Here is a 15,010-nt window from a genome sequence, read left to right on the forward strand (position 1 = left end):
GTCAAACCGTTGTATCTTGGGAAACCGACGACCCAAGTAAGTCTCGAAGCACAACCGGAGGTGGGGGCGAATCTGTTTCAAGGAAACTGCGACTCTCGCAGGCCTCGGTCAGTTTTCCCGGTCGGTCTCTTCGTCCGCCCGGTCGGCCAGTCTGCTCGCTAGATCTGTCTACTCGCCCGGTCTATCTTTTGCCAGATCTATCAAGACTGCTTTGTCAAGACCTGGTCTGTCAATATTGCTTTATCAAGACCTGCTTTGTTAAGACCTGGTCTGTCAAGACTGCTTTGTCAAGACCTGGTCTAATAAGACCTGGTCTGTCAAGACTGCTCTATCAAGACTACTCTGTCAAGACTGCTCTATCAAGACCTGGTCTGTCAATATTGCTCTGTCAAGACCTGGTCTGTCAAAACTGATCTATCAAGACTGCTCTGTCAAGACATGGTCTGTCAAGACATGGTCTGTCAAGACTGATCTGTCAAGACCTGATCTGTCAAGACTGATCTGTCAAGACTGATCTGTCAAGACTGCTCTGTCAAGACCTGGTCTGTCAAGACTGCTCTGTCAAGACTGCTCTATCAAGACTGCTCTGTCAAGACCGCTCTACAGACCTGCTCAAGTCACTCTGCAACGCAGACCTGTAGCTCGGCTGATCCACCCGCTCGTCGACTAAGTCCGCTCTTCTGTACGTAATAGAACCAGCCCCTGCTGGCAGCCTGAGATCATCCGCTCAGGCCATCTCTATTGTAAGTTGAATTTAAATTCTGTGTAAATTTAAAATTCAGCTAACTCTCCAAAATCTCCGGCAATATATTATTTTGTCCAACATTATCTAGCAGCAAAAAAAATTCAATTCTTAGAATTTTTATATTCTATAATTTATTGGCATATTTTACAAGTCAGAAAACTATATATATTCATTATATATGATTGTAAACTGAAGACAATAAAATGTACTTACTACCTTTCTTTTATCTTTGTGAAGTTAACATCTATTGCATTTCTAGCAAATAATATGTATAACCTGATTTTGATTCGATTTGTTTTACTGCCAAATAAATAGATTAGTTACATTTATTTTTTAAAAAAAACTATATCTATAGCCTTATTTCTCATCATGTTCCTCACTGATTTCACCAGGTTAAGAGGAAGATATTGAGGATATGGTTTGAGGAGAAAATATACTTTCCAATCTCATTCTTAAAAGCTTCATTATAAAAAAAAATATTCACACACCATAAGTAATATTGTATTACTAGTGATCTCTTACTAGTTGACAATTTTGACATTGATTAGTTTAATTACAAACTAATCATTAACATTCCAATAATCACTTTAGCTCCATGAAATTACTAGCTAGTGTTATCTTTACTGTTGGGCTTACAGAAAAGCAAAGCGTGTAAGTCGCTAAAAATGGCTTCAGCCTTCATCTTTCATCCTTGACCTGGGAAGCTTCTGATGCAGTCGGCGGGGAGTTGAAAGTGGGAAGGAAGAAGCCACCGTAGCAGAAAAGCAAGAAGCAGCTTGCGCCGCTGCCGCCTCCTCTCGTGTAGCCTTTTCATCAGTCTGCTGCTTCAGTGCCCATGGAGAGGGAGGAGATGTTCGAGAAGGTGGTGACGCCGAGCGACGTCGGGAAACTGAACCGGCTGGTGGTCCCCAAGCAGTACGCGGAGCGCTTCTTCCCGCTGGTGGCAGCGACGGACTGCGTGAAGGGGCTGCTGCTGAGCTTCGAGGACCCGACGGGGAAGTCGTGGCACTTCCGCTACTCCTACTGGAACAGCAGCCAGAGCTACGTGATGACCAAGGGCTGGAGCCGATTCGTCAAGGAGAAGCGCCTCGACGCCGGGGACACCGTCTGCTTCAGCCGCGGCGCCGGCCCGGACGCCCGCAACCATTTCTTCATCGACTGGAAGCGCCGAATTCTTCCCATCCGTGGATATCCACCATGCCGGCAGGTTATTTTCTACCCGCCGTCTCCGGTCACTGCGCCGCCTGAAGCCGAAGTGCAACCTGGCAGCGTCCCGACGGGTCCTGATTCAACGCCCGCGGTGGGAGGCCAGGCCGTGGCCAAGCGAGTGAGGTTGTTTGGGGTGAACCTCTTATGCCCTGAACCATAAGGCTGTGGCGGCGATCCACAGTCCTCCTCTCAGGCGCCGCCCGTGAGCAAGGAGCAGCGTTCCGATCCTCGTCGTCCTTGAGCTTCTTTCTTAATTGATTTAAAAAAAAAAAGGGTGCACCGACAAGTAAACTTCTTCTTCCTCCTCCCTTTTATTATTATTATTATTATTATTATTATTATTATTATTATTGTTATTCAAAACTTCATAAACATCCAGTAGAATTGTTATAATCTACGTTTCAGTTCAACTCAAATTTTCTCTCTCTCCAGATGATTTTAAATAAGTGGACTTGACGACATTTTGTGGCCCCGATTTAGGAGCAATAAAGGTCAGATCTCAATTCTTCTGCTTCTATTTTTATTTTTATTTTTATTTTTATTATCTATTTATTTTTATCTTGGGATCCCTATTTTGTCTGTCTCATTTATGCCGTTTATTTCAGCATGGATTACAAGATAATTCTTTGTCAATCATAAAATATATTATTTATCAAAAAAATTAAACAAACATATACACTAAAACATTAATCTTTATTCTGCTTATTATCAAATGAAGGCATTTACTAGAAGTGAACGAATGTATTCTACCTCTTAAAAATTTAATAATTATTTTAAAGTTAGTGCCGTTAGAATTTATAGCTTTACAAAATCATATGAATAGTTCGTTGACGTAAACTTTCTGTATCATTGTGTAGCCTTTGTACACTGACAGTGACCTTTCACCTTAGTGTATTTATTAGCATATGCTTCTTAATTTTAATCGCAAATTCAATTTTTTTTAACAATACTAAATGATTAGAATTTAATCCGTTAAAATATATTTTATAAATTATTATTAAGAATATTTTAATAATATAATCTCTATATATTAATTACATGTATATATTATAATTTAATTTTAACTTGTACTAAATAGATTTATCCTTTTATATTAGGGTGAAAAGTAGCATAGCTCACCTCAAACCATCCGTATCACCGGCCATGGATTGATGCCGTGGTTGGAATGGGAAAGACTTGAGCACATGCATTTGGACGGTTTTTCTTGCACCCATTTAAAGGCTGTTAATTAAAGTATCAAAGCTTCAGCCTTCTTTCTTGTAGTTTCTACTGAGCATAGCGGAACCAGGAATTATAAACTACCCGGCTAAAAATTAGAAACTAAAATTGAAATTATCAATCGTAAAAAATTTTATCACTAATGCATTTTGTGAAGAAAGTTTAATTTCGTCGTTAAATTTTGCAATGAAATTTAATATCGGTCACCAAATCTAACGACGAAATTAAATTTTCATCGTTAATTTTCTTAATATTTTAAAAAATAAATATTAAAAACTGTAATATTATCAGACAAAATATTTCAAAAAATATTTTTTATAAGACAAATAGAACAATATAACTTATATCTTTTACTTAATTCATTAAAAAAAACTCATTTGTCAAACAAATCCATAGAAAAATAATAGATATTAAAAAATATATCAGAATTCAAATTATCAAAGGATACAAGTTGACTAGAATCACTAACTTATGGGGCTAGACAAGCATATCAAATAGGTAACTAAAACTGAGTTGCAATCACATCAATTCTAGACAAAAGGTACCATGAAAGTAAGTTTAACGATAACTCTAGAATTAATCCTTTGGTCATTGTAGATAATGATACTGTGAGCTGCATCAACAACGATGACCTCGAAATATTTATCGATAGAACCCTATAAAACATGAGAGCACTAGTCAATTCGTTAGCAGTAGAAAGTTCAATAGCATGAAAAGGAAAACTAAACTCACCTCGTTAATACAAAATATTAGAAGTGTAATAAACATAAACAAATAAAAAGTCTTGAAAGGTTGAGCGGCCAAAGTCAAGTTCTACAAAGGGAATCTCTTTGATGTTTCTTCTTGAGTTTTGCAAAAGACAATTATATTTAAAATGGATAGAAAATCAAAATCTAACAAAACACCAATATACTATTAGGAAAAAATAATTAGTTGATGCTCAGAGGTCTTCATGGTCATTGATTGCCCGATAAAATGAAGCATATAGTACTTCATAGTGTTTTGTGATTATGTGCCAATAAGAGAAATGAAAGGAAATCAATGTGCAACTGTAATACACAGAGTATCTATTAAAATTTTGAATTTTAAGAATAAAAAAGAAATTATAATAGACTCCATATGAAACACATGCCTAATTTATCAAGTGAAAAACAGATATTAGATAAACCAAATCTAGGAAGAATACCTTCAACACTATTCTTGAACCAAACCAAACATCACCAGAACCTTTAAGTTGTCAAGGTCAACAATATTGGGTATGGACTTGAAACGGGAAAGGAAGTTTGCCACCTACAAGTTGAGAAGCAAAATTAATCAAACAAATTGCTAGCTAACGAAAAACTAATTAAAGTTAAAAATCCGCTTGGTCGTGATTTTACTTTCTTAAATGTATGTCCAAGTAAAAAAATATAAAGTTAGGCAAGATACAGAAAGTAAAAAGATAGCTGAAATCATGTTGTTCCTTATAGAAAAGATGATGGATGTATACCTGCACTAGAAGCAGATCAGATGTTGCCTTCACGAGCAAAAATCGGGACTGTGGTACATTAATCTCAATCGATTGTTAAAAATTGTTAAAGCATAGTTTGGTACGTTTTAGATATATATGATTTGAACTACAAGAGACAAAGTATCTAAGCAGCTAAAAGATTATTTGAATTGCCGCTCCAACTGGAGTTCTAGTTGAAGAACTTTCACGCCATCAACTTCCTAAATAAAAGTCGAAAAAAATTAATTAGCACAAATAAGTCACAAAGTAAAAAAATCATTTTATGATCCATATATACATACACATATTATTGAAGTTGTGATCTACGATTCTTCAAAGTATAATATTCATCAATTATAGAATCTGAATCAATACTTGCAGCAAACTCTCTCTCAATGTGAATAATCATAGAATCTGTCAGAAAATCCTCTCCCATTCTATTACGAAGAATTGTTTTCATATGCTTCATAGCCGAAAATGCACACTCTGTAGTTGCCATAGAAACAAGAAAAGTTAAAACTAGATGAATCAACTTGTCAATCAAATTATAGTATTGCAATTTTTTGTTTCAAATAACCCTTGGAACAATTTTGAGATAGTGGACATTTTTTGAAATTTTTCATGACAAACCACATCAAGCTCATAATGTTGTAGTTGACACCTCAAATTATGTATTTCCTATTCAATGAAGTCCTCAGGATAATACTTCTCGACGAGAGTACAAATCTTATCAATGTTGAACCAATTAAAATTATCTGTTGGATCTAAGGCAAAGCTAAGCATAAGAAGTTCTACTGTCTCATCACTGAATCTAGAGTTTAACTCTTCCAATTGAAAATCTATTGCAGTATTAAATATATCATAATGAAAGTGATGCTCAACTATGATGGTATCCCTTTGCCGGCATGAACGACCAGAATGCTTATAATGAGCACTCATGTCTGGTATATCAATATCTAATCTTGTGCAAAATGATTTGACATATGAAAGAAGAATATCAAAACCATCATTTCTCAATGTTAGAAGAAGTGCTTTAGTTGTAGAGACCAAATCCATTGCATTTATGATATCAAGATATTTTTGTTGCAAGGCACGATAAAGTAAATATGTGATCCCTATAATTTTATGCATCAAATGTAAAATAAAAATGAAATCAAAAGACTTCATCACTATTAAGGAACTCCCAGCTTCCCCACGCATCGAAGTAGAAGAACCATTAGCGACAATGTTTTCAAGCACATTAATAGTTGCATTATACTTATCTATTAAGTCGCAAATAGATTCAAAATGGGAGCTCCAACGAGTAGTGTCTGCTCGATGCAAAGTACCAATCTGATTAGCTCCTCGACGAGTCTCACATTCACCAGCAATAACAGAACGTGCAATTTCATTAACTTGAGCAGATTGTAACTCGGTATTGCGTTTAACAGAAGATGTGACAAGATTAACAATAGTCGTCATATTCGAAAATAAAAGCCATATAGAGATCTCATTTTCAGCGGCTGCAACTAACGCTAGTTGGAGTCAGTGGGCAAAACAATGCACATAATATGCATAGGGGCAATCTTTAAGAAATAAAACTTGCAATCCATTAAAAGCACCAGACATGTTGATAACACCATCATACCCTTGACTTCGTATATTATGTATTTCTAGATTATATCTAGTGAGGACATCACATATTTCTTTCTTAAGTGTTGCAACTATGGTGTCATGAACATGCACAATTTAGAAAAAAACGCTCCCGTAAAAAGCCATGGACATCAACAAATCTCAAAATTATAGCCATCTGTTTTTTGTTAGATACATCCTTCGTTTCATCCACCAAAATACAAAACTTAGAATCTCCAATTTCATCATGGATTTTATTTTTGACTCTGTTACCAATAATATGTAAAATTTCTTTTTGAACATCTAGTGAGGTATACTTTGCATTTCCCGAAACTTTCTCTAAGATAACATCGCCAATACTAGCATTCCATTTTCTCAAAAGTTTTAGCATCTCAATGAAATTACCACGATTTTGGGAATCTAAAGCTTCATCATGACCTCTCAATCCACATGCTTGTAAACTAAGCCAATGAACGCTCTCAATTGTTGTTGCAAGCCTTAATCGATTCTTTCGAATCTGTTCAGAAAATTCTTGATTCATAACTTTATCTATATGTTGAGTTACATTCATCACATCAACAAGTGATTTTACAGATTTATTATGCACCGAGTTAGAACTTCCCATGTGAGACAAAAAGGCACACTTGGCTCCATCATTAACACATTTCTAACTTTTAAACCCTTTAACTGTAAATGCAAATTGTTGTGCTTCACTTAATTCAAAAAGATAACATGGAAAAAAATGTTGCATCCTTTGAAGAAGAGTACTCCAACCATGGAAATTTTTTAAACCATGTATATTGAAATCCACGATGTTGATTTCCTGATTCAGATCGTGGGTACTCTTGCAATTTAGGTTGATATAGGCCCATTTTAATATAAGCTCACCTAATTTCATCATGATAATTAACTAGATGTTGCCACATTGAAATACGTAATCCAGGATCTCATTCAAGTGAAGTTTCATCAAACTCAACTCTTTGAGATTTAGAAGAAGGTTCGAACTCCTCATTAGGAATGGATGTATTAGTCTCGGTCCTCTCGGATGATAAAGGATTATCAATTCTTGACTTAAAGAATGATAGAATATTGTTTCCCTTTTTTCTCTCTTGATTTGACATTAAAATAACCTAACACAAATAAATATTGACATGATTAACTTAGAACCTCATGAATCTTAAAGAACTATTTCTAATACAATTTCTAGTATAAATCACACCTTCACCTACCTAGATTCAACAACAATAGTAGTAGCTAAAAATCCAACATTATTTATTGAATTAAAAAGTACAAAAACTCATTTATTACAAGATACAACAAAGTAACCACGGTGGCATACTCCTAAGAGGATTATTAAAGGATTAAAAACTCTACTAACTAGTAATAACAAGAGGTAACACACGTGGTCTTTTTATCACGTTTGGCAATCAATCTAGCATTGTTTTTTTGATTGCAACATGAGTGAAAATAAACTTGTGTTACATATCGATATGCAATGCAGACAATGTCAGAGAGAAGCAAAGAAAAAAAATACATCAAGCTGTTAAGGAAATGTACCAATGTATGGAATCAACAAGATGTCATAATTTCAATGTAGATATTCATTTATTAGCTTCACATAGTAAAAGGAAATGGAACATTTAGCTAAATAGAAGCAAATCATTCATTTCAGTGCTAGTAAGGACTTAATTGTGTGGAGGACTTTCCATATTGAAATATGATAGAAAAGATGATTATCCATAAAATAATAAAACAGTCACATGCAGTTCAAATCATATAGAAAAACCTTTAAAAACACACATCTATTCTAAAATAAAGCTGCTTGATAGATAAACGAATAAATAATAAAGCAAGCAAATAGGAAAAAATTTGTATTTGTTATCAAATGTTGGTCCCCGTGGTTATTTTGATGTGATCAATCAAATTAGGTTAAGTCCTGTTTGGTTTTGATCCCTGTGTTTAAGTGTGCATGAGCTTAGGAGCGCAAGAAGTCGAGCGGAAGACGCAGCTAGCGAGAAGGATGACACTGGAAGGGAGCCGATGGGCTCGGTGCGTCTGAAGGACAAAAGCGCTGCGAAAGAGTATAAAGAATTTGAAATAAAGCTCAAAATTAATATTTTTCTCGTAAAACATGGTATGAATCAACATTTAGCCATACAAGAGGGTTAAAACGTCAAACATAATAGCAATATAATATATCAAAATGTTGTTATCAGATATCTTGTATAATTGAGTCTATAATCACAAGTATATCTTAAATAGTTCAATACTCTTATTATCCCTTTTGAGTGTTCAACACCGAGATTACTAGTTATCAACTTAGTTTATTTACTACGTAGACTAAATCTAGTCGTGTATGACTCATTAAGTATATCAAACGTCCAACCACTTTGGAATGCTCTATCTAAGAGATACTCTTTTCTTGATTTTTTTAATAGATCTTGATTCATATCTATCAAAGTTCGTGCTAACGTAGTGTCACCATTGGTGAATTTCTTAAGAATCTTGTATGCAAAATGGGACTAACTTAAAATAAATCCTTTTGATATTCTAAGAATTTTAATTTTTAGAAGCACATTAGTTAGGCTCATATCTTTTATGTCAAATCTTGTATCTTATCATTGCTCCCAATGATAAGTATGTCATCTACATAAAAACTTAAAAAGAATATAATCATTTCCTAAAGCTTTCATGCTGACACATTTGTCAAATTCATTGATTTTAAATCCACTTTCCTTCGTCGCATTATCAAAAATTTCATGCTACTAGTTTGGAGCTTGTTTCAAGTAGTATAACGACTTTACTAATCTATAAATTTTATTTTTCATCCTTAGGATATAAAACCCTCTAGGTTGCTCCATGTAATTTTTTTTAAATCTTTATTTAGAACAAAAAGTGATTTTTATATCCATTTGATGTATTTCTAGATACCATAGAGTGACAATAGGTAATAATACTCTATTAGGTGTTATTCTCGATACTGAAGAATACATATCAAAGTAATTAAGGTCTTCACATGTCCATAATCTTTAATTATCAATCTGGCCTTGTACTTATAATTGTACTATCTAATTTTATTTTTTCTTTAAATTCTTCTTGCAATCTAGTGGTTTACTTTTCAGAAAAAAATCCATAAGTTCTCAAGTGTGATTTTATAAGATAGAGTTAGTGTCAAATGTAATTGTCGTTTCCATTGAGGTTTCTAAAAATAGCATACTACTTATGAGTAACTTTTAAGTACATTTTCTAGTATTAAAGTGATAAAATTCATTCCGAAGAATGTTTCCATCCGAGCTCTTTACTTCATATGAGCTCAACCTCAACTAGTTCATCTACTTCTTCTTCTTGTGGTTTAAATGCCCTTTTTGTGGAACTTGTCTCCACTTGAGTCTTATAAGGAAGCATATGTTCAAAGAATGAGACATTTCTCTATTTAATAATCAAGTTCTTGTGTATCTTTGGTATTTGAGACTCAACACAATTAATCGATAAGTACTATTGTTTATGTGCAGATTCAATAAATATATAATCAATAGTTTTTGATCCTGTCATCATCCTTTTCAGATTAGGAACCAAAACCTTTACAAGACACCCCCACATTCGTAAGTATTTATAGGATGGTTATCTTTCATTCTATAACTCATAAGGACTCTTATCTATTTTCTTTGAGAATACCTTATTTAAACATTACTTGTTAATACAGCTTCCACCATATGTAGTTTGACAATCCAAAATTTAATAGAAGAACATTCATTATCTCTTTTATGGTGTGATTCTTTCACTCAACAACACCATTTTGCTAAGGAGGATAGGAAGTTGCTGTTTTGCATCTAATCTCATGTTCAACATACAACTCAGTAAATAATGATGCATATTTACCGTCTCGGTCACTTCGCGCCACCTTAATCATTTTATTAAAATAGTTCTCAGCCTCATTCTTATAGAGAACAAATTTCTCTATAGTTTCATCATTACTTTTGATAAGATGCACATAACAACATTTTGTGTTATCTTAAACAAAAGTGATGAAATACTTAATCCCACCATGTATCAGTACCCCTTTTAGGTCACACATATCGGTGTGAATTAGGCTGAGTGATTCACTTCCTCTTTCAACATATTGGAATGATCACCTTGTCATTTTCAATTCAACACATACTTATGCTTTGAGTTAAGGAGAAATGTAGGTATGCTTTGCATGTTAATTAATTTATCCAACATATCATAGTTGATCCTGTCCGAGCGCTGAGTTGACCGATGCTGGGGACGTGGCACGCTCCGCTGTCTCCGACTGGTGGCGTAGCTTCTCCGGCGAACCTGCAATGAAGCCGAGCCGGGAGGGGTTTCCCGGCGACGGCCCTCCGACGCTCAAGTCAGGCAACGAGAGAGGCAACGTAATGTGGCTACAGTAAAGATTTGCGCATACCTTTGTTGACGTCTAGGGTCCTTATATAGGACCCCGGGGAAGCGCGGGCACGCTTCCCGATGTGTACACGCTTCCCCAAACATACCTTAACGATCCTGTGTCAGAAAAGTACCTCTGGCGCCATTCCATAATCGTCCGAGCATATCCCGGATGTGATGGTGGAAGCTTTCATCGTATGATCCTGTGTACGGCTCGGCCGCCAACTCTGCTGCATGTCGGCGGCAGACGTCTCGAGGATGATGTTATCCCCGGTCTCCTTTGTCCTCTTGCGATTCCTGTCTATTCCAGGGCCGAGCGGTTCGGCCGCTCGGCGAGCATGTCACTTCTACCTCGGTCGTATGCTCGGATGAGATTGCTCTTGCCTCTGTTGCCGGGTCCCTCGGCCGAACGGACATCCCGCTTGGCCTTAAAACCTTTTTACCTTGAGCATCAGAAACCCGACCCTCAGTCGGGTTGTCTTCATTCGGTTCAGGGGATTCACGGCCGGTCGGCCTGCATCGCCCGGTCGGTCGGCCAGAAATGTCCGATCGGTCGGCCTGCTTCGTCCGCTCGGTTATGTCTCAGGGTTGAATCTCCTGACCTTTGACCTCCACGTGCCGTTGGCCTTCTGCCCATGAGGGTCCCCTGTCTTTATCACCGGATCAATAGTTAACATGTCCTAGTCTACATGCCATAAAAAGGAAGACTCAAACATATAAACGGAGAAACTTTCATTTTTATTCAAGTTGGGCCATTACACTTAGCTTAAATAGCCTATTAGTTATATATCTTTTCTTACAAATATTTTATTTTTGAACAGAACAACTTTGTTTGATAAAAAAATAATGTAAAAATCATGTTTGCTCAGAAGTGATACGGATATCATAGTCTTTTGAATCTAAAACAACATATAGCACATTCTTCAGAGTCGGCTCCTTGCCCAAGGTCTTTTTCAACATCACTTTCCCTTAGCCCTTAATGTCTGAGGTTGTCTAGTTCTCCATGAACAACTTTTTCCCATCTTTGAATTTTTCAAAGTTGTGGAACAACTCCTTATTGGAGCACACATGTCGGATGACATCGGTATCAATCCATCACTATCTTGGGTTTGAACCCCCAAGTTTACTTAGAGACCACAACACAGAAATCCATGTTTGACCCCTTTAGTTTTGTTCACCAGGTTGGCCTCGCTCTTCTTCCTCGGATTATTGCATTCCGAGGTCACAGTTGTAGCATTTTTCAGAGAATTTCTTCTTAATGCCTCCTTTAGATTCCACTTTAGAATATCTGGGGTACTTCTGTTTTGAGCTTTGACTGTATTTGATTACATTGGTTCATAGTAGCTTAAGAGAACAACTTTTCTCTAAACTCTTATTGTCTTCCACAATGTGAAGTCTAACAACAAGTTTCTCGATTCATCTTCTTAAGGTAGTTATTGAAGTCCTTCTAGTGAGGAGGTAGTTTCTCAATGATAGTTGTCATCTAAAAGATTTCACTCAGCATCATACCCTTTAAATAAATCTCATATAGGATCACCTAAGCAGCTTGAGTACTTCTCGAGCCAGAGTGAGCTTGAAAATATTTTATTTAGTTGCACTCAACACTGATCATCTACACACAAACTATGAACTCATGGCCTAAAACATATGCCTCTACTGGTATATTATCTTGCATTTAACATTTTTTTCCCCTTTATGGGTTTAGTATTTAAATTGAATAAAATTCCATCTTATATAAAAGTTACTTTTTAATATATTTTAATACTTTTAGTGTTGATTATGGATTATCTATATAGGGAAGGCATTACTCATAAAATTCATTGGCAATAATAAAAAACATAAGTTTAATAGCCAAGGCATCACCCTTTATGTTACCATCAAGTTCTCCCATCGGCAATATCCGACCCTTCATTGATTGCTCATCGACATGAATATTAGTGGTGCTGACTAAGGTTCTTGTAGTGCTAATTAAGATTTTAATGTTTACAATATCTTAAATAATATTGCTTCATATATAAATTCTCTAATCTTTCAAAGATGTTGACAATAGCAATCTTATTCATCATTAAATTAAAAAAAAAAACATATGGTTACAATCAAACAAGTGAAAGCACAAATAACACTCATTATTCTTCATGACCATACTTTATAAGGTATGTTTGTATCAAATGAAGTATAAGATCATCAAGAGTAGTTGATAACTCTGCAATTGGCTCGTACGGTTCCTTGTTTCCCCGTGAGCACACCAATCTTGCCCATCTTCACCATGGATGCGGCAAACGCCTTCTTAAACAAGTTGGGGTTTTTTGCATATTGATACACCTTGTAAGAAGTTGCAGATGTTGACATCAAAGTCTGGTCTGAGGTGAAGAGACCACGGTGGGTTGTGACAGCCTTATAGAAGCCAGAGTCAAAGGTGAGGGAACTTTGAGGGTCCATATCCACTTCATTGACCGTGTTCCCTGGAGGGCATTCACGCTTCAACTTTTTAGCATATACGTAGTCCAAACTTGGATCACCTTTTAGAGTTCCACTATAGTTGTAAAGTCTGTCTGCAAAAGAAGGACAGTGTGCGACGCCAATGGTGTGTGCTCCTATGTAAATTAAACAACATAAAATGTTAGAACTTTTGTATCAAAAAGGCCACCATATATATATGGTGATTAGCATCATATAAAATCATCATATTCTTCTTATCAATAATTACCTGAGAGAGTAACTAGGTCATCTCGGTTAAGACCTTTGAGAGCAAACAAGGCAGTGAGTTGAGTGAGGTTGAATGTTGGAGGAGGGAGATCGACCGTTTCATTTATTAAAGACTTTCTTCCATCTTTTCTACCTGATGGCACGCTGTAGTACTTTCCTCCATACTGCATTCATGAATTTCCACTATCATAGTTAAAACAATTTCATTAAATAATGAATAAATTAAACATTATACTATAAATTTTGAATTTGATTACATGCACAACACTGTCTCTAGCCGCGAAGGCAATGATATCAGCGCAAGAGACTGTTCTTTTGCAGGTATATTCCAAGCGTTTTTTGATAGTATCGATCACATCAAATACTTCATCCTCAAAGGTTTCGTTCGGTGGTGATTCTTTCTCTGCAATGTTGCCCTTTGTTGAGTCAACTAGAATCGAAGCTTCGCAACCCTATAATGCAATGTTATTGTCAATTGATGTAAAAAATAACAGATTAATGATATTAAGTATATTCATGCATATATGTATACTAACTCCAACAAAGCAGTCATGAAAGTGCAACCGAAGGAGATCAGCGCCAATGCCAGGGCTGGCCTTAAAAGCCTTGTCGAGCTCCGTCTTCACAATATTCTCAGCTTTAGGGCAACTATCCGAGTAGAACCCTACTTTGATCTCAGAAGCTGAGCCTGCTATGCTCATGCACAAGACAACAGCCAAAGAAAGCCACATTGAGCCTCCTCTTCCTAAAGCCATCTCCTACAAACTCTCTCTCAGTGATCCAATGTCGATCTCGTGTTGTTGATGTTGTTGTTGTTGTTGTGAAGGCCTTCCCCCATCCCTATTTATAGTCACCAATTTAATCAACAATTAATCCCATTACTCCACCAACTCCCATATGGTTGCTTATGGCTTCCACGCCCACTTGAAATTAAGCACAACCCTTTCTTTTTTAATTTTGTTGTTGTTGTTGTTGTATTATTTCATTATTGACTTTCATCATTGAAGGAATGCTATTAGCGTGCAAGCCTGTATCCATTGAAATGGTGTTTTATGCAAAGCTGGAACATTTATATTCCTGATTATTAATTTATTCATCATCTGCTACTTGAGTACTTGGTGCCCACCGGCAAATGCATTTTAAATTTTAATGCAGAGTTGACATTCTGGCATATGGGAACTGGTCAACTTCTTTGTTGCAAAAAAGAAAATATAAAGATGGAAAAATTTATGTTAACATGATAAAACAGCCCAACTACATGTTTCATAATTCATGGTTAAACAAAATGCCTTTGGACTGAATTCCCATGTGATGTGGTATGATGAATTGCAAATTTAATTGGTTTATTTGGAATGGTATTAGTTTCATACAATGTTCCTCGCATTGTGCCCATATTCACGGACATTATAATTTCTTTGAAGAATCATTTTCGAAATATCGGATCAAAATATTAATAATTGATGCCATTGATTGACAAACTATGCATTCAAAATTTGATTTGCACTTAATTCCCACAATTTCACAGCCTGAAAAGGTTTCACATGAGCGTTTTGATGTAGGATGAAAAACAGGCTCCACGTGGCATGTCCCTAGTTTATCAACTCAAACTTAGAGTAGGATAAAAATCA

General features: G+C 36.0%; 3 protein-coding genes across 3 annotated transcripts; 1 reads left to right on the forward strand and 2 right to left on the reverse strand.

Annotated features, from left to right (window-relative positions):
* Positions 1-1,502: 1,502 nt before the first annotated feature.
* On the forward strand, positions 1,503-2,114 carry LOC122007328 (B3 domain-containing protein Os03g0120900-like). Its single transcript, XM_042563183.1, has one exon. The coding sequence runs from the start codon at positions 1,581-1,583 to the stop codon at positions 2,112-2,114; it is 534 nt and encodes a 177-aa protein (XP_042419117.1). The 5' UTR covers positions 1,503-1,580.
* Positions 2,115-5,339: 3,225 nt separating this feature from the next.
* Positions 5,340-6,122, reverse strand: LOC122007336. Its single transcript, XM_042563195.1, has one exon. It carries the CDS (start codon positions 6,120-6,122, stop codon positions 5,340-5,342), a length of 783 nt encoding a protein of 260 aa, XP_042419129.1.
* A 6,594-nt stretch (positions 6,123-12,716) lies between these two features.
* On the reverse strand, positions 12,717-14,188 carry LOC122012772 (peroxidase 5-like). The gene is made up of 4 exons (XM_042569421.1): positions 13,919-14,188; positions 13,640-13,834; positions 13,384-13,546; positions 12,717-13,270 (listed from the first exon to the last, which is right to left on the reverse strand). The coding sequence occupies exons 1-4, from the start codon at positions 14,135-14,137 to the stop codon at positions 12,861-12,863; spliced, it is 987 nt and encodes a 328-aa protein (XP_042425355.1). The 5' UTR covers positions 14,138-14,188; the 3' UTR covers positions 12,717-12,860.
* Between the last annotated feature and the right edge of the window lie 822 nt (positions 14,189-15,010).

The sequence above is a fragment of the Zingiber officinale genome, chromosome 1A, assembly GCF_018446385.1.
Source record: "Zingiber officinale cultivar Zhangliang chromosome 1A, Zo_v1.1, whole genome shotgun sequence".
NCBI lineage: Eukaryota > Viridiplantae > Streptophyta > Magnoliopsida > Zingiberales > Zingiberaceae > Zingiber > Zingiber officinale.